The sequence below is a fragment of the Eptesicus fuscus genome, chromosome 13 (assembly GCF_027574615.1).
Source record: "Eptesicus fuscus isolate TK198812 chromosome 13, DD_ASM_mEF_20220401, whole genome shotgun sequence".
In the NCBI taxonomy this organism is placed as follows: domain Eukaryota; kingdom Metazoa; phylum Chordata; class Mammalia; order Chiroptera; family Vespertilionidae; genus Eptesicus; species Eptesicus fuscus.
This window is the reverse complement of record NC_072485.1, coordinates 23,594,807-23,619,849: the sequence shown is the minus strand read 5'-3', so window position 1 is coordinate 23,619,849 and position 25,043 is coordinate 23,594,807. Positions and strand designations below refer to the sequence as shown.

Here is a 25,043-nt window from a genome sequence, read left to right as displayed (position 1 = left end):
AATACCTGACCTAACTGCAGTTTTAGCCTCTCCCAGGAGTGGACTTCTGAACGAATCAGTCTGGAATCTCCTGGTCACCACTAGTGGGGTGATCTGCCTGATAAAACCCCTGGCTCCACTAGGAAAGGTAATTGTGCCTGAAACAATCCACTCTTATTTCTTGCCCCACTCTCTTTTTGCCTAAAAAAAAACCCTTCCATTTTGTACAAGCCCTCTGAGTGCCCTTCTAGTTACTACATGAATCTATAATAATGAAAGCGTAATATGCTAATTAGACTGGACATCCTTCTGGACGACCTTCCAGATGAAGCCGGGCTGGGAGAGAAGCCTGGGTCCTGGGTGCCGGAAGGAAGCCCGTGGCGGCAGCAGGGGGAAGGAAGGCCTACTCTTGCACGAATTTCATGCATCGGGCCTCTAGTTGTTTAATAAAGCCTGTTAGATCAAATTCACTTGATGGAATTTTGTTCTCTAAGGACACCTTTTTGGTTTCTTAGATCACAATCTCTGAGAGGACATTCTGTTGACAAAGCATGTATGTTCTGTCGAGTGTCTTAGGCACCGCTGAATGAGGTGGTACGGTGGTCACATCCATTTTAGCCCTTTTCAGGAGCAGAAAGGACTCCATTGAGTTATGATTTACCGTATTTTCCGGCGTATAAGAAGACTGGGCGTATAGAAGATTTTCCTGGGTTAAAAAGTCGTCTTATACGCTGGAAAATACGGTATATTCTGGAAGCAAAAACTTCAAATAGAAGGAAGAATGATGGTAATAATAAAGTGTTTTTCTGAATTGCTTAAGAATGTTTACTGTTAGAAACAATGTGATCCATTCTATTGTCATCTTATGTCACGTGAAATAAGCCAGTCAGAGAAAGACAAATATCACGATATCATTTATATGTGGAATCTAATGAACGAAATAAACTGACAAACAAAATAGGTCCAGAGACACAGAAGCATGGAACAGACTGACAGATCTCCAAGGAGAGGGGATGGGAGGGGCTGTAAGAGATTAACCAAAGAACATATAGGCTTATATGCATAACCCAGACAATAATGTGGTGACACTATCTACTAGTATTTAAAAAATGAATGACAGGCTGCCTGCTTCAAATCATGTGGTATATAGTTGGGGAGAAGGCAAAGCTGAATCAAGATTGGCCATGCGTTGATAATTTTATTGAAGCTGGGTAATTGGTACATGGGAAGTCATTATAATTTTTCATTTTTTGTGCATGTTTGAAATTTTTATAATAAAAGGTTTTTAAGTCTCTCCTCAGAAGTAAGTAAATGAAAACAAATAAATAAAATGTGCCAGACCCCTGACCCTGACCTTGGCTAAGGGTTTTGCTTATGCCCGCAGCTGATGGGACCCTGGCCCTGAGGCCTCTCTCTGCAACAGTAGTCTCACACACGAAGGAGCAGAACTTTATTTTCAGGTTTTATTTCATTCTTTGAAACACCTTCACAGTTTGAAACATAATAACTTTTAGCTTAACATTTACAGGGGCTAACCTCTCCGATGTTATATTTTCCTGTTTTTGAAAAATGGACAAAAACCTCAGGCTCTAGAATCAAAAACTTTCCACAGGAATGTTCAGGATGGAGGGAGCTTTAAAAGTGCAAAATAAAGAAATGGAAAGCCGAGGGGAAAACTTTCATGACAAATTTGGGGGGCAATTTAATGGACATCTCGGTCTGCCCCTGAGGCCTCTCACTGGGCATTCTTCCCCATTTCTCCTTTTATTATGAAGATTCCCACCCCTGACTTCTGACGAGCTGAGAGGCAGAGTTCTGAAAAGCAGGTGGTAAAAGAGGACTCAGACTCCAGCAGCTACCAGATCCAAACCGGTTTCCCGCGGATGGGCGCAGTGTGTGAAAGGAGAAAGACATAAGCAGGTCCTAGACCCCCTGTTCTCTCCAGTTCTCCTCCCCGTGCCTCTCCAGGGCACTGGAAACTGGTACAAGGAACCTGTCCTGGCACAGGCCTGGCTCCTGTGCTGCCCGGGGAAAGGGCACAGGGGTGCCCGTTCACACGTGTGTGTGCAGGAGGTGGCCTGAGGTGGGAACTTCTGTCAAGAGCCAGAGCTACAAATCAATTGTGCAGACCAATTATTCCCTGGCCTTTTGAGTTGGGTGGTTCCTCCGGAGCCCTTCTCTAGATCACTCGTAGCTCCTGTCTGAACATTGCTAAAGATTTCTTCTTGCAACCCTGGGTTCACTACTCAAGGAAAGATGACATACTAACTTGTGCAGACAACTCCTTATTCTGCCACATGGGAAGTAGAAAAGATGTGGATGTTGAGGACATAAAGTGGGGGGAATATTCTTTTCTTTTCTGTCCTTCCTTTTTTTTTTTTTTTTTTTTTAGCTTAAGAGGAAGGGAGAGGGGGAGGGAGATAGAAACATCGATGAGAGAGCACCAACATCGATCGCTGCCTCCTGCATGCCCCCTGATGGGGATCAAGCCTGCAACCTGGACATGTGCCCCAAGCGGAAATTGAACTAGTGATCCCTTGGTGCATGGGACGATACTCAACCAACTGAGCCGCACCGGCTGGGCAGAAGGGAATATTCTTACTCTGCTTTGCATGGGCGAATTTGCAGCTAAAGCCTGGGGACTCAGCTAATAACTTCAGCCTCCACCAATAATTGAGATGGCACCTTTGGTCTGTAGCTAAGAATATTGGAGAGAGACAAGATGATGGAAAATAAATGCAGACCTGCTTCAGAGCTTGCCAATGGAAGCTGGGATGGAGAAACTTTCAGGTGAACATGCTCACCAACACCTGAGAGAATAAGGCCAAAGCCCGCTGAGATCCAGCCCCCAATTTCACCTGGAGCCCAACACCCCAGGGCATTTTATCAATTTCCAGTACTCAGTATAGTGCTGGTTGCTTTCAGATCGCTGAAGAATACTCATGCTGACGTCCTGTTGTGCCACCCGTTACGCAGGCCCAGCTTTCACACAGCCGGGCAGGAGGCCCCTGCAGGCCCGATGCTGCCCGCGGTGAAAACTGTGCTCCTCGCACCGGCTGACGTTGGGGCCACAGGAGGGAAAATTCATTAACGTTGGACCAAGACAGGAAAAGAAAGATAATTTTCTTCTGTTTCCTTGTTCCCTATGCTGGTCCCTCAAGAACAAATTAAGCTCTTTCCCCTAAAGTTCCAGGCCATGGGGGTGCTCGCCCTTCTCTGAGCAACTCCCTAAATCAAAGCAGAACCCCTTGGTCTCGTCCGACCTCTGTCCTGGGCAGCAGATGGTCTAAAAACCTCACGTTTTCTCACAGCAGCTCCCACAGCAGAGGATTAGTGGGCAGAGCAGAGCAGACAGGAGCACAGACAGCCTGCTGGCTGCACACCTGACCTCGAGTACTCTGGTCTCCAGCATGGGGACGCCTCCAACGGCTATCCTGGGCCGAGCAGAACACAGTGAGCAAGCAGCCAGTGCCTGCCCTATGCCTTTGCCCGCAGGTTAGCACGGCTCTGGGCTGCAGCCACACAAAGCCCTCTTCTCCTTGACTTTTATGCACGCACAAGAACTGACTTGGCCCAATCCGGAGTCCTCAACTCCTCAAGGCCACTCTGTCCATCAGCAATGGGCGGCTGTGGCAGGACAACAGGAGGCTCTTAGCAGGGATTGGTATGTTTGCTCCTTCCACTGGAAAATAGTTTTCCTCTTGAGGTAGGAATGTCATTGGGCTCAGCCTTGGCTAACACGCAACATCCTGTAGCTCAATCTCCTCAGTTGTGCTCTCTGCAAAGCAAAAGACAAGTCAATGAGTTGCAAATCAGCCATAAGGTGGGTGTTTTTTTTGGTGAGAACAAGCTAACGTGGGCTACCTCCAGCCATAAAAGCATGAACTGGTTATCACAAGGCCCAGAGAATTACCTTTGAGCTTGTGCCTCCTCTTCCTCTGGAATTTATATGCACACTTATTACAAACCCACATGAGGCTAATTAACACTGCGGCCACAGCAGCGAGAAAAGCAAGGAAGACAGCGACGAAGTGGAGGTCTTCATAGAGGATCTCTGTGGGGTGGGGGACGGGGAAGAGGAGGGGGAAGTTAAGTCTTTTTTAATGTCGTGAAGTCGGCCTCCCACACACAGGGCCCCTGGAGCCGTCTTACCCGACACATGCAGCACGATGGTGCCAAACTGGCTGCTCCCCAGGCGCTCGGTCACCGTGACGACATAGTAGCCGGAATCCCTCACGCCCACACTGAACAGCTGGATGGAGCCATTGTCAAAGGTGCAGACTCTGTCCTTGTGGCTTTGGGAGACGTTGGCCTGAGTCCCTGGCTTCCACTCCACGATCTTCTGCGCTCCCCAGGTGGATGTGTACTTCCATTCGATGGTGGGGATGCCATGGCAGGAGTATTCCACAGAGAGCAGGATGTCCTCTTGCACCGTGGCATTGATGGCAGACTGGGGAATGTACAGTGACACGCCCTGACCTGCAGGATGGAGTGCTAGATGTGGGGCAACTGATATGGACTTCCAGTGGCGTGAACTTCTATAATCCATTGATTTATTATCAAATACTTATTGAGTGCCTATTACATGCCAAGCTCTCTCTTAAGTTCTGGCGCTAATGCTACGACGGTGAATGTTATAGACTGAATGTTTATATCCTCCCCCCTCCCCCAATTTCTATATTGCAACACTCATCCGCAATATGGTTGTATTTGGAGTTGGGGCCTCAAAGGAAGTAATTAAGGTTAAATGAGGTCATAAGGGTATGGCCCTGACCCAATAGGATTAAGGTCTTTATAAAAGGAGACACTAGAGAATTCATACCCTCTCCCCGCATGGAGGAAAGACCACGTGAAAACATGGCAGGAAGGCAGCTGTCTATATGCCAGGAAGAGAGCTCTTACCAGGAACCAAACCCTGCCAGCACCTTGATCTTTGCAGCTTCCAGAATTGTGAGAAAATAAATTTCTGTTGTTTAAACCCTCCAGTTTGTGTGTTTTGTTCTGGCAGCCTGAGCTGACAGACAGTGAACAAGACGCAAGGCTACTGTCTACCGCTCCCTGGCGCTTTCATTCTGTAAGGGAGACGTACAAGGGCTGAATGAACCAACGAGATCATCTTAGACCGTGGTCGGCAAACTGCGGCTCGTGAGCCAAATGCGGCTTTTTGGCCCCTTGAGTGTGGCTCTTCCACAAAATACCACGGCCTGGGCAAGTCTATTTTGAAGAAGTGGCGTTAGAAGAAGTTTAAGTTTAAAAAATATGGCTCTCCAAAGAAATTTCAATCGTTGTACTGTTGATATTTGGCTCTGTTGACTAATGAGTTTGCCGACCACTGATCTTAGAGAATGACAAGTGCTTTAAGGATAGGGAAACAGGGCATGGTGGCCAGTGGGATGGAGTGGTACACACCCTTACATAGAATGGTCACGGAGGTTCTCGCCAAACAAATAGCTTTTGATTGAGACCTAACGGAGGAAAAGGAGGCAGTCAGATAAAGACAGGGGGGAAGCACATTTCAGGCAGAGGAACAACTACAAAGGCTATGAGGCGAGAGTGAGCATTGCTGTGTTTGAGGGACAGACATAGGCCAGTATGCTAGAACACAGAAAGCCCTGGGCAGGGCTTACGAGATAAGGTTGAGGAGATGGGCAGGACCCATGAGGTCAAGGTCAGCGTGAAGATTTTTACTCAAGGGTGATAGGAGGCCATCGAAGAATTAATTGGGAGGGTGACGTTCTCCATTAATCTTAAGAATGTTTGCTGTGGAAAACGATCTGGGGGTGAAGGGACCAGAATAGAAGCAGGAAGAGCAGTCAGGTGGCTGTGCACAGGACTGGATAAGAGATGGAGATGTAGCCTTGGAGAGAGTGAAGAGTGGTCTGATTTAGGAGATTTGGGAGATGGGGGGACATGCTGGTGAACTAGATGTGGGGGTGGGTGAGGCCAAAAAGCATCAAGCAGAGATTTCTGCATGAAATGGGTATACTGATAGTAGTGCCATGTATGTTGTTATATTGCATTAAGTAGGTACCCGGCACAGGCCCTATGCTAACTGCTTTACACACATTCTCTCGGCCTCATACAACCTATTGCAAGTCTATCAAGGATTTACATGTAAGAAACCTCAGGCTCCACAGGACTAGCTTGTCCAAGTTCACTCTGCAAGGCTGAGGGTCACACAAGGACTGTCGACTCCAAAATCGACATATTTATCTTGTATGCCCAAGTCAAAGGTCAGTGGTTGGAGGGAGATGGCCCAGAATGTGACAAATGCCCCCACGCTGAGAGGATAGGCCAGGGCTGGCTGGAGACCACAGAATGAATAGGGCAGGATTCAAGCTTGGAGGCCATTCCTTGGTTTCCACCTCCACTTCCTGTTTAGCCCTCTCACTCTTTGGGTGCCCAGCTGCCCTGGGGCCCCTGCTGTGGCTCTAGGTAACCACACCTGTTACTTTTCCAGGCCTTTCTCATTGTCCTCTCCCATCCCCAGCATATCATATTTGTGCTGCTCTCCTCAGACCTGGCTAGGTGACTGATAATCTGATAAATTCCATGCTGAAAAATTGGGAATAATGGTTTTCAAGTGTTATAGCTGTCAAATTACAGAAATGCATTTTCTCTCCAACTCTTTTATTTTAAAAAATGTTAAACTCACAGAAAGGTTAAAAGACAAGCACAATCCATATCTATATACCTTCTCCTTCACTCACCAATTATTAATACTTTGCTACATTTGCTTTCTCTCTCTTTTTCTCAGGAAGAAAACAGAGGCCAAATTCCAGGACAGCCTGTGGAGGGCAGGAATTATGTGTTTTCTTCATCTCTGTTGCCCTCCTGAACCCAGCATAACGTCTAACATAGTTATTGATCAATGAATGTTTGCTGAGGAAATGAGTAAGTGAATGACCAAATATTTATAGAAGCAAGAAGAAGGATGAGCCATTGCTGATAGAACTGTTGCTGCTTGGGTATTTTAAAAACTAGGCACATCTGGCCAGGTAACTCAGTTGGTTAGAGTGTCTGCCTGCCTGTCTCTCTTCTCTTTCTCTCTCTCTCTTAAAATCAATCAATCAATAAAAAATTAGGTACATCTAAAAGCTAACAAACATAAGAAAGAACTACAGTCAAGGGTTTTTTATGCCAGTTACTATATTATTTACTTACTAGTGGCCCAGTGCACAAATTGGTGCACATTGAAAGGAAATTAATTAGAAGAAATATTTTAATATTGCTACTCGCCCTTTCTCTATAATATTAGTGTCAACCACATTTACAATTGACAATGACAGATCCAAACACATGTGTGCGATTGGCACCAGCAAGAGCTTTATATGTATCACACATGCGAGAGTCAACTTAGCCTTTTATATATAGAGAACAAACTTGCTTAATTAGACCTGCTTTCTGGTGTAGCTAAACTTTTTCCAGCCCAGTGAAGCACCCCAACTTCTCTTTCAGGTAATTGTCAGCAACACAGCAGTAAATATCAACATGAAGTGGATTATTATTATAGATCACGCAGTGAGAACAAAGGGTAAAATATTTAACTGCGCACTTTACAACCCTTATTTTCAGCAACATGCCTACATAGCTAGGAAATGGCAAAGGTGGGATTTGAATGCAGTTTCTGTATGATCCAAAACCCGTGTTTTTCCCACTCTACTTGGTGACTGACTATCATTTATCTATCTATATTTTCTGATTTCTATGATCACAAATATGAGCATTTGGAATAGTGATTACTATAAGAGCTAGAGAGCCATATTTAGAATGAGTGACACTCTGCATCATCACGTATGTGTATTTCATATACATCCTAGGTTAACCATGCTGACTATTATTTGAGCCTTTCAATTACTTTGGCTCAAGAAACAGCAAAACTGAAAAACAAACAAAAATAAAACAAGCCCAAGTTTCTCAGATGTTGTTGTAAAAAAAATAAAAAATACAAAAGCATTCACTTTAAAATGGAGCCGAGAGGCCATGCCAGAGGAACTTAGGCCTCAAGCCTTTGGGGTGTTAAAACAGGGAAAAATAACCTTTGGCCGGGGCCTAAAGCAACGTTGTGCCCAAAGAACTGTTTGCAAAGATAACAAGAAAGCAGATATTGTGACTACCAGACTGGACAGAAGACTACAGACTGAAAATGAAAAACATTCTTTAGAATTAACATCACTATGCTAGCCTTCCTACACCAATAGAGATGCCTTCCTTCTATTGATATAATTGTCCCCCTTCCCTTTCTCGTATCCCTTACTTTTGTCTCCTAATCAGAACACTATTTGGATTTCTGCCTGAATCAGTGCATCCTGAATAGCTACTCTTTTTTTTTATCTCAAATAAGTACTCGTTGCTTTTCACTTTGGCCTTTTATTTTTAAGTTAACACTGATACAGCTATAAACTGACCAGCTAGTTCACTTTGGTTTCTGTCTTTTCTCTTGATCAGAAAAACCTCCTAATCAGACAAACTAACCAGGTATTTAAACAGGTTTTAGGAACAACAAGTTTCTCCTCCTGTCAATCTACCACACATAATTAGAAATAAATGATCCATAGCAAAGATGGAAAACTAACAGTTCCAAGGGTTTAAAGGCAAACTGCTCGTCAACTGTTTAAAAGTTGAATTAATCAGTAACCACCTCTGTACCTCATGCTAAAACTGTTCCAGAACAAGTCCAGAGAAACTTAGTGACTAGACCAACATTCAGAGCTGGCTCAAACGTTCTACTCAAGGAGGTCGGTCCGATAAATCAGGTTCTACTTATACAGTGGATGCCAGGCAGCCACGGACAGGAGGAGCTTTGTAAGAACAAGGAAAGATGTCTATGACACGTTCCCAAGTTACAAAATAAATCTATAGCCCAGGCAGTGTGACTCAGTTGGTTGACGACCTCCTGGTCATCACATGCACCAAGAGGTCGCCAGTTCAATTCTGGTCAGGGCACATGGCCAGGTTGTAAACTAGATCCCCAGTAGGGGGTTTGCAGGAGTCAGCCAATCGATGTTTCTCTCCCTCTCCCTTCCCCTCTCTCTCTCTCTCAAAAAAAAAAATAAAATAAATGAAAGCATATTAAAACATAACTTTATAAGACAGCATAATATGATCTTATTTATATTTGTGTAAATATTTGCTAATATGTAGAAAAATATTGCAGTAATATATGCTAAACTGTGAACAGGAATTTCTACTTAGAGATTGGATGACAACAAAATTTTATTTTGTTTTTATACATTTATAGAATCTTTAACTTTTCATAGTTACTAATTGAATAAATAAAAAATTAATGTATTATGCTAAGTGAAATAAGCCAGTCAGAGAAAGATAAGTATCACATGATCTCACTCAATGTGGAATCTAATGAACAACATAAACTGATGAACAAAATAGATCCAGAGACATAGAAGCATGGGACAGACTGTCCAACCTCAGAGGGAAGGCGGGGAAGGGTGGGCGGGTCGGAGGAGATCAACCAAAGACCTTGTATGCAAATATATATAACCCACGGACACAGGCAATAGGGTGGTGAAGGCATGGGGTGGGGGGTGGAGGGTGGGGCTAGAAGAGTTCAATGGAGGGAGGGAGGACAGAAGGGACATAAATAATACTTTCGACAATAAAGATTTTACAAATATTTTAAAAATATTTTTTAAGTTCTCCTGGTTAGAACAATCTCATTGGCAAAGTTTAAAGAAAAGTTCAGTGTAAAAGTTTATCTCGCTTCTCATTATTTAGAAGTTTTGGGATGTTTTTGTCAGAAATATACCGAAGGAACCTAACACTTATTTGTATCAGTTAGCCTAGGGTTCAATTGGTTTCATCATAACATTGTTTTGTTTTAAAGTCTCAGTTTCCAAGAATCTGTTGACATGGTGAGAACTTAGAATGGTTCCTTATTTCTTTTCTTAGAAATAAATTACAGAGATAGAGCTTTGCTGCTTTTAAAAACATATTATTTGACCCAGCAATCCCTCTCCTGGGTATCTACCCCAAAAACTCGAAATCATGTATTCGCAAAGATATATGCACCCCCATGTTCATTGCAGCATTATTCACAGCCAAGACATGGAAAAACCTGTGTCCCACAATAGAGGACTGGATCAAGACGTGGTACATATACACAATGGAGTACTACTCAGCCATAAGAAAGGATGAAGTAGCACCATTTGCAACAACATGGATGGACCTTGAGAACATTATGCTGAGTGAAATATGTCAGCCAGAGAAAACTAAGAACTATATGATTTCACTCATATGTGGGATATAAAACTGAAACCTGTGAACACAAATGGCGGTGTGGTGACTGCAGAGGGAAGGGGTTGGGGGAAGAAGGGGTCCTAATGTAAGGTGACGGGAGAAGATCTGACTTTGGGTGGTGGGCACACTTTGGTGCAAGATACAGATCTTGTAACACAGAAACCCACACCTGAAGCCTATATGTTCATGTTGACCAGTGTCACCCCAATCAATTTAATAAATATTACAAATAAATAAAAATGTACTATTTAAAAAGAATATATTTCCTGAAGTCACATCAAAGGTCCATACTGTTCAGAACACGGTTCCGGTGGACAAGAGTTTCAGCTAATGGTGAGAGGTACATTGCCCACGTGGCCTCTGAGTTTAAGGAGTCGTGGAGGAGGCCCCTTAATCGGGACATTTTTCACCCTTATCCGGAAAGCCATTTTCCCAGCCCTGCGATTATCAGATGCAGCTGAGAACCAGGAAATAAGTATCTCATCGAGGTTGCCTTCATCCTGATCGAGCCTGGAAGCAGCTAAACCAGGAGTCAGAAAGCTAGGGCTCAGGAGTGGGTGGTGGAGTGATGAATCACCCTCCAAAAGCGTTATTTCCGTTGGCAGTGAGGTGTGGTGGAGACACCTGAGGCGGGCGGGACCCACAGAGGTTCAGCCATGGTGTCTCCTTGCTGTGAGACCCGCAGAAAGCGCCTTCACTTCCCAGAGCCTCAGCGTCTTCCACTTAGAACGAGGACTGGGAAACCTCCGGGAGGAAGGCTGTGAGGATGAGGGACACGTGGAAGGCCCAGCAAGGACGAGCGCTGAGTGCTGACCCAGGATCTGCAGCCCCACCACTCGCCCTTCTCACAGCAGGTCTGTGTCGCTGGCCAGGGTGACCAACCTTTCTGGTTTGCCTGGGACTGAGTGTCAGTGCTAAAATCAGGAGAGTCGTGGGCAAACCAGAACAATTGGCCACCCTACCTGAGACTCAAAGGAATGTCAAAGAGCCAAGAGTGAACTCCAAGAGGAGCTGATTTCTAAGGCGCCCAAGGCTCTCAGCATGGGTGGGTGTAGGACAGCCGGCTCTGGGTAAGCTGAGGGTGGACAAAAGCCATTCCTCCCTTAACCCTGGCTCTGAACACACCTCCCGTGGGTCGGCACTCCCACTGCCAGCCCATCTCAGTGGGGACCTCCCACTCGTTACGGAGCCTAGCCTGCCCTCGCCACACTCCCTCCACAGCCTGCTGAGTATCATCATCCCCATCTTACTGAGGACAACTCCCGTCCGCAGGACTTTGGGAAGAGGGGAGACACTCACTTAAGCGGAGGCTGGAAGAATAAGATGCTAAAAGCACGGGAAAGGGAGGAAGCACAATCCCAGCGGAGAGAACAGTGTACCCACCCCAGGGCGCCGTGGCCGGTCCTCAGGGTTGGGGCCTGGTGACGAAGACGTGCAGGTTGGCTGTGGTGTGAGGAACTGACAGGCTTGGGATCACGGGAAGGAGTTCTCCCTCGGGCAGGGAGGACACAGGGTGGGGGGTGTTTGAATAGAGGAAGGCAGGATCTGAACGTGGCTCCCAGAAGGGCAATCTGGCAGCAGAATTCGTTATCATTTACACACATCGCCCACACTGCACCACGTGTGCTGGTCCTAGGCACCTTCAGGAGAACCCCTGGCCGGAGCCCAAACCGTTGGGAACAGCCGGGTGTGGCCCTCCCTGGGCCTGGCCTGGGGAGGAGATAGGGAGCAGCAGGAAGCGCACAGGTGCACGGTAGGCCGTGAGATTTTGCTTGGAGATCTAGTTTCCAATCCAGCTCAGAAACCCAGCACCTAGCACAGGGCCTGGCACTTTGTAGATGCTCACAATATGCTCGTATAATTCGGCCCCGTGCAAAATGTCCACAGAGACACTTGGTCCACACCAAAAGCTGCTTGATATTTGATCCTTTACCAAAAGGTCCATGGAGACATTTGGTCTGTAGTTACTATTAATATAAATCCTGCTCTTCTGCAAGATTTGAACCCTGACCCATATATCTAACCCCATGTACCATGACCTGCTAGGCTACCGAGGTGAGAAGCGTTATGACTGGCAATACAGCCACAACAGAATTATTGGAGCAATAAAACATAATAGTATTTTTCATTAAAAATCGTATAAACCAAACGTAGAAATAAACATTATGGGTCCTTGGAACCCAGGGACATTTTCTAAATGTGGGCATTTTTGACAGGGCCAAATGCTGGATAACTGTATGAATGAATGAATGAATGAATGAATGTGTATGTCTTGCCAGTCAAACTGCTGCCTATTTGGAGAGATCAGAAAGGGAGGATTTATTCTGAGCTGAAGGAGTAATGGTTCTGGCTGAGGGAGGTGCTGGCAAGACCCCTCTCCCAGCCTCAAGTCTGCTGAGAGTTAAATAGCTAGGCGTGGAATTGGCACAGTTTTACAAAACTAAAATATCCATGTCCCTGCCTCATTCCTGCCGTTCTTAAAACAAATGAGCTTGGCATTCTGGGAACACGGCTGTGTGTAGGAGGCCTGCACAGCAACCCCAAATAATGGCCCTTGGGTTTAAATGCCATGAATAGTGCCGATGACTGACACTTGCACTTATTTTCCAGGGTGCCTATCCCTCCAGTTAGCTCAGGTATTTCATTCCCCACGCCCACCAGTGCCTGATTACTCAGAGACCAAAGCTCAGCTCCTCTCCAAGGGAGCTCCCCCATGATCTTGCTGTTTAACCCTTTGCACTCGCTTGCTTTTTTCTCGATTCCTTTATTTTACTCGGGATTTAATTTTTTAAATACCCCAGATTTTACAAAGCGCGGCAGTAGAATAAAAAACTGGAGTTTCTTTTCATACAAACTTATTTATTTGGATTTTTTTATATTTCAAATTATTGATACATTCAAAGAGTAATTTTAATCTCGACATCCGAGTGCAAAAGGTTAATGGCCTTGGAAAGTCAACCCCAAACAACATGGACAGAGGCAGTTTTAGATTGAGGCTGGCAGGCTGCTCCCCTCATCAGGTTCCTATATTTGTAGCCCAACCAGAAAAATCACTCCAAAATAGCAATAGCCACCATTTCCCTTGGTAGCACCTGCTAGGCACTAGATGTCACACACTATTATCACAGCGCAGTGAAACCAGGCCGGGGAAGTTGAATGACTTGCTATCAGACTGGTAAAGATGAAGCAGTTAGATAACACTGTGTGTTTAGGAGTGTGCAGAAGTTATACTCACACATGACTGTGGGGATTGTAAATGGGTGTGACCTGCTGAGAGGGAATATGATGAAATCTAGAGGATTATTTAAATAGCACATACCTCTTGACCCAGAATTCCACTTGGAGGAACTTACCCTACTAGTAATAAGGGCATATAGATGCAGAGATATAAGTGAGTATTGTCACTGAAGCATGGTAGTCAATTATAGCGGAAGGCTGGGACAACCTGTGTGTTCACTGGTGACGGAAAACTGTTGGACACTGGCTACTTGGAGTCAGCAGAGACCCCACAGGGTAAGGGCTCTGTCTCACAAGACTGCCTCCTACTTCAGATGCCAATTACAAGTCCTGGTCTCTCCTACTTCTGACCAACCGGCTACACATCAAGGATTCCCATCACCCCCTCCTCAAGTTTGATAATTTGCTAGAACAGCTCACAGAACTCAGGATAGCACTTTACTTACTATCACCAATTTCCTATAAAGGATACAACTCAGGAATAGCCACATGGAAGAGATGCATGGGGCAAGGCACATGGGAAGGGGGTGGAGCCTCCATGCCTTCTTTGGGTGCATCTCCCTCCCAGGACCTTGATGTGTTCACCAACCCAGAAGCTCTCTGAACCCCTTCAATTTTTTTTTTTTTTTTTGGGTGGGGAGGTAGAGTGGGGTGATGGGGGGAGAGCGGGAGATTCCATTACATAGGCATGATTGAATAACATCACTGGCCATTGGTGACTAACTCAAGTCCCAGCCCCTCTCCCTTTGGGGGGGGGGCCCTGCAGGTCAGGGGGGTGAGGCTGTAAGTTCCAACCCTCTAATCACATGGTCAGTTCCTCTGCCAATCAGCCCTCATCTTCCGATATCTCCTCAATAACAAACAAAAACACACTCTTATCACTGCTGGTGATTCCAAGGGTTTTAAAAGCTTTGTGTCGGGAACTGGGCACTCACACCAAATATTATAACCAAAGATGTTCCTGTCACTCAGGAAATTCGAGGGTTTCCAGCGCTCTGTCTCAAGAACCAGGAGCAGGGACCATCTACTTATAGCTGGTCATAACCAGTTAAATAAATGACCAATATTCATACTTTGTATTATCGACGTTCATACTTTAGTTCATACTACAGAGACATTAAAAAATGAGGCAGGCCTATATGCATTGGTATTAGATAGTCTCAAAAATAATAAAAAGGCACAGGGCAGAATGTTTCCTTTTGAGTAAAGTAATGAATGTATACACACACACTTATCCGTGGAAACACACAGAACGCCTCTGCGAGCACACACTAAGAACCAGGAGCTGTGGCTGTCTTTGGGGAGGAGACTGGGTGCCTGGGGTGGAGGAAAACCTTGTATTTTCTCTAGACCCTTTTGAATAGTTGGAATAGTTTAAGAAGTTTGTGACTGACTTAAAAAATAAAAACAGCACAATCCTAACAATAAAGGCATGCCAACATTGGGTCTGAGCCCCAGATTCTTCTTGTTTGAAAATGTTAGTGATTCGCATTTACACCATAAAGCACTTACCAAACTTTACCTCGACTCGTGAAGCAGGCAGGAGACTTGGGTTAAGAAATTATGCTTTTTGCTTCACAGGGACTTGCTTATTGGTTCACTGAGAAAACTATTACCAGTTTATTATAAAGAAAACAGCTCAGGAGCAGCCCAATGGAAGAGATGCATAGGGCAGCCCAGTGGAAGAGATGCATAGGGCAAATGAGGAAACAGACTCAGAGGCATAATGTAAGTGCCCAAGTCCTTGCCCAGTAGAAAATCAGAACTGAAACTGGAACTCAACTCTCTTTTCGCTGCTCCACAGTTGCCTCCAATAAGATAAGGTACTTAGATTATAGAGGTGAAGTTTTTCACTTATTTTTTTCCCCCAAAGCACACATTGCTCCATGCTGGTAACGACTTGGGAGATAGATGGGATAGGAAGCAAGAGTCTAGACCTGGGCTTTCCAATACAATAGCTGCTAGGCACGCATAGCTGTTGAGCACGTGAAATTGCCTAGTCCAAACTGAGATGTGCTCTAAGTGTAAAATACACGTCATATTTTGAAGGCTTAGTATGTAAAATAGCTCATTAATAATCTTTACACTGATTATACATTGAAATGGTAATTTTGGATATATTGGGTTAAACAAAATACATTATTAAAATGAGAACGTAAAAAGAAACAGGTGAAGTTAATGTGGCCACTAGAAAATTTAAAATTACATATGTGGCTTGCAGGTGTGGCTCGCACTACATTGCTATTGGATAACACTGGTTTAGACTTTCACTCCTCCACCCTTTTGGGGGGAAAAAAATATATCTATATATCTATATATATATATATTGTATATATATGTATATATATCTATATATATATATATATATATATATATATATATATATATCCTGTTCCCTTGAGGGTATTCCACTTTCTCCCCTTCTCAACAATGAGAGCATTCTGCCCCCCAGTTCCAGCATTCCCATGGACAATCCATCCAGCACCCTCTTTTACAAGAACATTCTCGCTCCATCTTCCTTGGCCTCCAGTAAAGCAGCCTGCTCTGACCATAAACTTCTCTCTTTCCTGTTAACTGTTCAACCTCTCCCACTGGCCTGCTCCATCCTTCTACCCAAGGATTCCCTCTGCTTTTCCCAATCCTCACCCCTCCCTATCTAGCCTTGGTTCCATCGCCTTCAGCAGTCCTTCCAATTCTTTAATCTCCATTGGCCTCTGTCTTTTCATCAGATTTGCCAGGTAAATTCCCAGCCCTGGATCGACCACTCTCTTCTTCCTCTCTGCCCAAACCTGAGCAGTCAACGCTGCAGAAGCGTGTCCCATGGCAGACACTCTCCAGAACCACAGAGCCCACTGTTTCCAGTGCACCTTCAGATCACCAAAATTCAAGAGGGCCCTCCATACTGCCAATCTTACCACGTTTTTTCACATAAATTTACTCGTAATTTTTCCACAGTTACTAAGACAAGATGCCTCCCATTTCTTTGGACCTACAAATTCCTCCTCATTCTCAGTAGATGACCTTCACCTCCTGGGACACTGCTGACCAATGTCACCTGCTTGAAACACCCTGTGGCTTCCGGGTCACCACACTCACCTGGTGTTCTTCCCAGCTCCTCTCTGACGGTAGAGTGAACACTTAGCAGGCGTTGTGAGACGTCTGCTCCACCCTTCTCCCCAGGTGCCAGGAAGGCAGGCCTACCTGCCTGTGGCAGCAAAGGGTGGCAGAGGAGGGCAAGATGCTGTCCGGCGAAGCCCTGGAAGGGCCACCCGTGCACGCTCTGTGGAACCAAAAGCCCCAGGTTCTATTTTGGCTGCACACACCCTAATGGTGTGATTGGGCAAATCCCTTGACCTCTCTGGCCCACCATTTTCTCGTTTGCAATTAGGGATTACCATGGTTTGCTGTCAATGATAATAAAAACACAAACCAAAAAAACAACAACATGTGGGTGAAAGACAGGAACAATCCCAGGGGGCAGAGGAGCGCCCTCCCCCGATTTCTCACCCAGAAGAAGCCCTGATTCCAGGCCATGAGATTTGAATTCAGCCTCATTCCATTCAATGAGCATTTGGAAATGGAAGCGAAGGGGACTAACATCTGCAGGGCACCAACTCAGCGTCACCTGCTCCACGTGGAAGTCCATTATTAGTTAATTTGGCGCCCATCCAGCTCAGCCCAATCTTTTCTCAGAGCCCCTGCAGAGTGGGCCTTCGGAACTGGTGAGCTAAGTAATTCCGTTTGCTCCCTCCGTCCTCTCAAATGCATTTCTCATTTTGCTGCATCAGAATCACCTGGAGCCCTTGTTCAAACACAGTCGCTGGGCCTTAGCCTCAGTTTCTAATTCAGTGGGTCTGAGATCAGGCCCCTGCTGGAAGGCGCAGGCAAGCAGGCATCATGCCCCTAGGTCTGACATGACAGATAGCTCACTCAAACTTGGCTGTCAGATTGAATTGTCAGTCTACCTGACATGCAGAAATAATTCTGCTTCAAGATCGCTGGAATGCCGTCCCAAGTATGCAGAAGGTTTGGTTAATGGCGGGAGGACGAGCAGGTCTGGTGTTCTGCTTCTGGGCGTGGCTCCTAAAAGATGTGACCCTGCCCCGCAGGAAGTCTGGGGCAGGGATGATACATTTGTACACCAGGGCAAACAGTCCATGGAGCCTCACGTTGGGTCCCCTGGCCCGGGCCTGGTGCTAAGGGACCCACTTCTCCCTCCTGATTCTTTGGCAAGGCTGCTCCTCACATCAGGTTCCTAAAAAGCATACCCCAAAACCACTTTGTTTGGCGGGTACATTAATAAGTTAATCTGCAAGTTCAAGGATTTATCAGAGAAACTATTCTCACACCTTCCACCTATGATCCAAGACCTTCCCAAGCCACATTCCTTTAACTGTTAGGTGACTTATTAGATTGAATAGGAAGAAATTGGCATGAGTTGAAAAACCTGGTATTACTAGACAACTGTCACCCTGCTACTGGCCCAAAGGGAGAGAAGATGGCCACACTATGTGCTCATTATTTCCTGCTGTCAGAACTCTCTTTCCCTGCTCACCTGGCCACCGCCTACTTTGCCTTCAAGACTTCTTCTTCAAGAAGCTTCTTCCCAACTCCAAACTGAGCTTAATGCCTTCCGCAGTGCTCCCTGGGCATCTGACCTCCCTCTATGCCATGTGACCCCCATTGCAGGGACCATGCTGAGTATCGCTGGCTCCTGGCTTGCTGTGTCTCACACAGCAGGTGCTCAGGAACTATTTATCGAACCAAACCAAACTTCAAAGCAAAACAACCTTGTCTCCTGACCTGATCCCGGTGGGAAAGTATCTACAGCAGGGGTAGGAAACGTCTGGCCCACAGGCTGTAAAAGGCCCACAGAATCACTTGGTTTGGCCATTAGGGGTGAGTCAATGAAATATTTGAGCAAATACAGCAGGCTAATTTTTAAGTAGATAATTTTGCATGGCCCGCGAATGATGTTATAAATCTCCAAATGGCCCTTGGTAGCAAAAGGGCTCCCCACCCCTGATCTATAGGTTTGTTAGGGCAAAACCACAAATAAGACACAGGCGAGACTCTACTACACACAGTGGCGGCGGTCTGAGAACAGAAGGGGGAGAAACAAGCTGTTTCCATGTGACGAGCCTCAAAGAGGGACGCAGAAATGGCCCAGTCCGGGAGCTCTCTGCCTGTGGCCACGCATTAGAAACACCTGAGGAACTTACATGCGAAGCAAAGGAGTGCTGGGTCCTGCCCTCAGAGATAGCGATTTAACTGTCTTGGTAGAACATGGGCATCTGTAGGTGTTACAAGACCTCTCCCCCCTCCCCCCCACCAGGTGGATCTAACATGCAGCCTTGGCTGAGAAGCACTGAGCCAGCCCACCCTCCTTGTCCTGTGTGCGAGGGGAAGGGAGGTGTCCTCATATACAGGGCTTACCACCAGCACTGGGAACAGTCCCCAGGCCCTGCCCCTTCTGCCGGCTGAGCTTCCCCAGGAAGCCCCAGAGCAGCTGAGCTGCCCCCACCCCTGGGATACACCCCAGCAGGGGAAGACCAATGTGCTTCCTGGACCCCACATTAGCAAGGAATGTCCTGTGCTCTCTCTACAGTCCAGTCCTCAAACTTTTTAAACAGGGGGCCAGTTCACGGTCCCTCAGACCGTTGGAGGGCCGGACTATAGTTTTAAAAAAAACAACTATGAACAAATTCCTATGCACACTGCACATATCTTATTTTGAAGTAAAAAAAAACAAAACGGCAAAAAACACCCGCATGTGGCCCGCGGGCCGTAGTTTGAGGACGCCTGGTCCAGTGTGCCAATTCCCCTTTGCCCACAGGGCTGACGGGTGCCTTCCCAGCCCAGCAAACCAGTTATGGGAGAAAATCATTCTCCAACTTTGAACTTGCCGGTCCTGCCTCTCTCCTACTCCCATTTTGGCTGGATAAGTAAATAATTTCCTGGCCCAAGCCCATTTTCCGGGAAAAAGCCATATATGGGCAGACCAGGACCTGAGAGCACTGGACTACAAGAGGTGCAGTGTTAGTGGGGTGCCAGCTAAATCCCAGGTAATGCCTGCTAAGGCAGCACCCACTTCCCCTTATTTTGTTCAGTATGTCCAGATTCAGCCAGGCTGCAAGATAAATAGTGCACCTTTTTTTTCTTTTTTTTTTGAGCACTTGCAGTATGCCTAGCACGTGCTTCTCCACCCAGTCCTGCTGAATACACTTACTCATCCTTCAAGACTCAGCCTCGCCTTCGTCATGAAGCCTTTCCTACCCCCCAGGTTGGCTGCCTCCTGGTGACAGACAGAAGCTACACACATTCTCTCGGGAAGGACTCAACTTCAGTCCCAGCCAACAGAGATTACAGCAAAGCTATTGATTTGTAACATGCATCCTGACTTCAGACATATTAAAAAAAAAACGTGTAAGTCTTACAGCGAATGAGATGTATGGGTGTCCTTAGGTCCTGGGGATAACGGGGAACGGAGGGCCTCCTGCCTACAGCCCCTTCCCAGACGAGCAGGCAGCATATCAGGACGCCTTTGAGATCAGGAATGAAGACATCTGGGTGACTCTTTGGTTGAAGCCACCACTCCCTCAAGAGCCTCAATTTAATCCTCCAGGCGTGTGTGTGTGTGTGTGTGTGTGTGTGTGTGTGTGTGTGTGCTGCAGGCACCCATCAGCCTGGAAGTGGCGTCGGCCTTCCACGTCCTCCATATGAATCACTAGCACTATACTTGTCACCCTGTAAGAGGGGTCTGCTCTCCCCCAAGTGAGGGCTAAAGACTTAAAGCTTAAACATCTATTAGGAGGAGGCTGGCTAAGTAAAACTTAGCACATTTATGTGATGACATCGGTATAGAGGTTGAGAGGAAGGAGCGAGATCTCTGCTTATCAACGCAGATAGAGCTAAAAACAATTGGTGTAAAAACTAAGTTGCTGAATAACCAGTACAGCATGATTGCATTATTGGAAAGCATACCCCACTTTGTTTGGTGGGTACATTTACAAGTTAATCTGCAAGTTCAGTGCAGAGAGAGGCCACACTTTGTCTGTCTATGTGTCATCCAGGTCCAGTGCAGAGCCTGGTGCACAGTAGGTGCTCAGTAAACATGTGCCACATTGGGTGGCAACACTGGTGACCACTGGGCCCCTTTTCTGGATCTAGGAATCTGGGCATCTCCCCAGGGGCCTCAAGGGAATTCCTTCCCTTCCCACCCTTCCTACTCTCAGCTAAATCCAGAACCCATGGCTCCATTCAGAACTGGCAGCTTCCAGCCTGTTCCCTTCCTCCCCAGACCCAGACTGAACCCCCACTCTGTTCCTCTGCTGTCTTGGGCACTGGGCTGGGAGCAACTCAGTGGGGCCAGCTCCCCCTGGTAAAGTGGGGATGCTAAAGGACACTCATGTGTGTATTCACGTATGTGGATGAGTATGTGTGTATGTTGGGGTAGCAGGCTGCTTCTCAGAAGCTGGGGTTGGAACACAAGAAGCAAGCTGACAAGGACCCAGGCCATTAACTAAACTTCCCTGCTTTAGTCTCTGATCATCCGCTTCTAAATGAGAGGGAGCACCAGATACTCATAGCCCTTACCATGTTGAGAGGTGAGAAAGGAAATGAACAAGGGTCCTAGAAAGGCACTCAGCTTGGCCTGCTACAGGAAGCCTGCCAGCTTTCTGAGTGGACAAGCTTTTAAATCAGTCTTAGTCAGCTCAGGCTGCTGTAACAAAATACCAAAGAAGGGGCTGCTTAAACAACAGACCTCTATTTCTCACAGTTCTGGAGGCTGGGAAGTCCAAGGTTAATGTACCCACAGACTCCGTTCTTAGTGAGGGCTCTCCTCCTAGCTTGCAGACAGCCACGTTCCTAATGTATCACATGATGGAGAGGCAAACTCTGGCATCTTCCTCTTTTTATAAGGACCCTAAATCCTATCATGGAACTCCCACCCCCATAATCTCATCTAAACCTAATTACCTTCCAAAGGCCCCACCTCCAAAACCAGCACATCCTGGGGGGTGAGGACTTCAACATATGAATTTCTGGGGGGCACCAACATTCAGTCCATAGCAGTCCATGTATAGAGAAAACGCTTCAGGTGCAGGCTGTCTGTGAGTTCGTGTTTGTGGGGTGTGCTTTAACAGAACTTCAGTGTAAGTGATGAGCATCAGACTTTCTGGGTGGCAGCGTTTGACAGAGGCTGAAAAGGCAGAAAATGGAGGGAGCAGGTGAGAGGGAGCCCACTACATCATCAAGGCTGGCCCTGAAGCACGGGCCTCTTTCAGGCAGGTGTACATCCGTTCAGTGACTTTTAAGGTCGAGAGCCTGGCTGTCACTGGGTACGTGCTAAAGACCCAGAGCCGGAAAGAGTGCCTGCTGCCTGCAGCGTACAGCTGTTCAGGAGCCAGATACTGAGTGGAGAATTGCAAAACTTGTACCTGTCCTCCAGGTTTCGCACGTGCTTCCTCTTTGTCTAGGACACCCTGTCTTCTCTGGTGCTCCTGTGCATCTGTCATGTCTCAGCAGGTATAGCTCCCTTTGGGGGGAGGGCTTTTCGTGGCTCTCCTAGTCTGATTTTGAGTCTCCCAGGGCTCGCCACCCCAAGCTGGCTTTCCTGACTCCTTGTCTGTGGACAAGACTGTGATCCGTGCTATCTCCAGTACCCACTGTGGCCTCCTTCGTGCAGGCAGGCAGTAGTGCTCTGAAGGAGTGAGTGAATAAATGAATTCTACACGGTGGTGAATGGCAGGCCCTTGGAAGTCAGGGCGAGCTGTACAGATGTGGCCCGAGAATGGCGGTTGGAAATATGTGGTGGAGGGTTGAAAAACAAGGGAAAAGGTCATGCAACTCCACCCGATGGACTCCCAGCAGCGAGTCCTTGCCCCACAGACAGCTAGGCGCACACGTCTCACGCCCGTTTTTCTGGGCTTCTGAGATCTGCAGCTTCCAAAAGCTGATCACTAGCCAGAGAGGTATGAAGGTCGAAGGTGCTAGATTGCCCAGGTTTGAATCCTGGCTGTACCCCTGGCTAGCTGGGGACTTTGTGCAAGTGACAACCACCTCTCTGTGCCTGGTGAAACAGGGATAAGAGCAGCACTTATTTCTTAGGGCGCCCAGGGGACTAAAGGACAGAAGGCTTGTCGAGTCTGAGGGATGGTGAATGCCTCCGGGCTTAACACGTGCGGGCTCTACCCGCTGGTCCTCCCCGCCCCAGTGGCCCTGCACTGGTCACTCTTTAAACCTCAGCTGACTAATCTGTAAAATGGAAATGATAATAATGCTAATGATTAAACCAGAGACTCAGACCGCCTTTTCAATCTGTTGTCTGTGTCTGGGCGAGTTTGTGGGGTTGTGCGTTGCCTTCAGTCAGATTCATCAAGTGGGGGGCAGGGGGGGGGGCGGTTTCCAGTGCCCACACTCCGCTCAGTGCTGAGAGGCTAGACCACCTGCATTCAGGCCCAGCACCCAACCCAAACCCCCAGAACCCCTTTGCAAGAGAGACTGTCTGAGTGAACCGGGAGGATGGGGGTTGGGGGGAGTGGGAGGGGTCCCAGCAGCAGGGGCGGGGCCCGTGCGCCCTTGAGGTCTCCGGCGCCGCAGGGGCAGGCTGGTGGTTCCAGGAAAAAGAAATGAAGCCGGTCGGCTTCCGGCTCTGATCCCGCTGGGCCTGCGCGGCGCTCCCCAGAATTGTCCCAGGGGCTGGCTGGGGGACCCCGCTCTGCCCAGGTCCCTCTGGCCCCGGTCGGCGCCAGCTCCAGGCCGCGCCCAACCCCCGGAAGGGCCTGCCGAGGTGGCCGGGGCCGGCGGCCGGGCAGCCGAGACACCCCAACCCTCCCTCCCTCGCCCCGCCCAGCCCCGAGCTTACTCTGCAGGCAGCAGGCTGCGGCCAGGCGGAGGGCGAGGAGTCCCAGGGAGATGCCGCCGTGCTTCCTGCTCCGGCTCGGTAGGGGCCTCATGAGCAAGCCCGGGAGGCACGCCGGGCATGGGCTTCCCCCGCGCGGCCGGCTGTGCGCCGCCGCCGCCGCTCCCGCCCGCCCGGCCGCCTCCCCTCTGCTCCTCGGCTCCTCGGCTCCTCTGCTCCTGCGAGTCCTTGGGGCCAGATGCGGATGAGCTAGCTGCTTGTGCTCTGGTTGAACCAGTTCCCTAGGATTTGGAAAGAGAGGAGAGGGAGACAGACAGAGAAAGAATGGGAGGGGAGGGAGGAGGGAGGGAGAGAGAGAGAGAGAAAATATGCACACACTTAGAAGTAAATACTGGCAAACAAGGAGCAGTCTCCTTCCGTTCACACCCAGTTGACTGGTATCGATTCAAGATTCAGCTGGATGCTGGGTGGTGGGAAGAAGGGAAAGGACTAGCTGTTGCCTAGCCGCCAGGAGGGACCATCTAATGGCTCCACGGGAAAGGAGAAGGCTTTTAGGAAACCGAAATGACAACCTGAGGGGAGAGGAGTGAGAAGCGGGGAGCAAGGGAGCCCACATGCGGCTGCTCTGGGTGGAGCCTTTGGACAGTGATAATAGTCCTCCAAACCCATCTATCCACCATCCATGTAACCATCCACCCATTTATCCATCCATCCATCATTCATCCACCATCTACCACTCAGACTTCCACTACCCACCCACCCATCATCCATTTATCTACCTCCCATCATTCATTCATTCATTCAAGAAGAGTTCACTGAGAGTCTCCTTATTTGCACAGGGCCTGACACATGGTCGATGGAGAGCACTGGTGGAATGAAGCACTATGCTGGTATAGTGTTGGGGATACAAATATGAACAAGATAGGAATGGCCTGTAGCCAGTTTGGTTCAGTGGATAGAGCCTGCTGACCGAAGGGTCCCGGGTTTGATTCCGGTCAAGGGCATGTATCTCTGTTGCAGGCTCCTCCGTGGCCCGGCCCTCGTCAGGGCTTGAGCAGGAGGCAACCAATGGATGTGTTTCGCTCACATTGATGTTTCTTTCTGTCTTTCCCTCTCCCACTCCTTCTTAAAAAAAAAAATCAATGGAAAAATATCTTTGGGTGAGGATTAAAACAAAACAAAACCACAAGATAGGGTATGGACACCTCTTTAGAAATCCTAGCAAAAGGTGGGGCTGGAAAAATGAGCAGCTGCTGTACAGTGCATATATCACTTTGATAAGGGAGACCAGAATGCTATGGGGACTCAGAGCAAGAGAACTTAATCCTAGGGGAGAAGGAAGGAGCACAGGGTGGGAGAGGAATTAGGATTGGTCCCCGCTAGTCATGAAATTCTTTTTTTTGTGTGTGTGTGTGTGTGTGTGTGTGTGTGATGAAATTCTATTCCAATTTGTTAAAACTAGATTTCTTAGCCTCCCTTGCAGCAGGGGGCAGCAGTGTGATCTAATGCTGGCCAGTGGTGTTTAAGGGAAGCCTCCTTGGGGTGTTTCTAGGTAGGTTTTTGTTTTCCTGGAAATAGTGATGGATAAGGCTAGGGCCGCTCCTCCCCTTTCTTCCTGCCTTGAAGACAATGATAATGTTTAGATCTGTGGTACCTATCTTGCATCCATGCATTTGCATGGATGAGGACAAAAGCCATCATGCCA

The 25,043-nt window shown here is 47.5% G+C and overlaps 1 protein-coding gene across 1 annotated transcript; it reads right to left on the bottom strand.

The window, feature by feature from the left end:
- Positions 1 to 945: 945 nt before the first annotated feature.
- On the bottom strand, positions 946 to 23,535 carry VSTM5 (V-set and transmembrane domain containing 5). The gene is made up of 4 exons (XM_028156979.2): positions 23,342 to 23,535; positions 4,132 to 4,458; positions 3,893 to 4,033; positions 946 to 3,757 (listed from the first exon to the last, which is right to left on the bottom strand). Exons 1-4 carry the CDS (start codon positions 23,430 to 23,432, stop codon positions 3,714 to 3,716), a joined length of 603 nt encoding a protein of 200 aa, XP_028012780.2. The 5' UTR covers positions 23,433 to 23,535; the 3' UTR covers positions 946 to 3,713.
- Positions 23,536 to 25,043: the final 1,508 nt, after the last annotated feature.

Bases quoted from the DNA above. Each gene is read 5' to 3' on its own strand.
- VSTM5 (XM_028156979.2), bottom strand. From the start codon at position 23,432: ATGAGGCCCCTACCGAGCCGGAGCAGGAAGCACGGCGGCATCTCCCTG. The intron at 4,459-23,341 runs GTAAGCTCGGGG...TCCATCCTGCAG, and splicing joins CGCAGCCTGCTGCCTGCAGA to GTCAGGGCGTGTCACTGTAC. The intron at 4,034-4,131 runs GTAAGACGGCTC...CCCACCCCACAG, and splicing joins CATCGTGCTGCATGTGTCGG to AGATCCTCTATGAAGACCTC.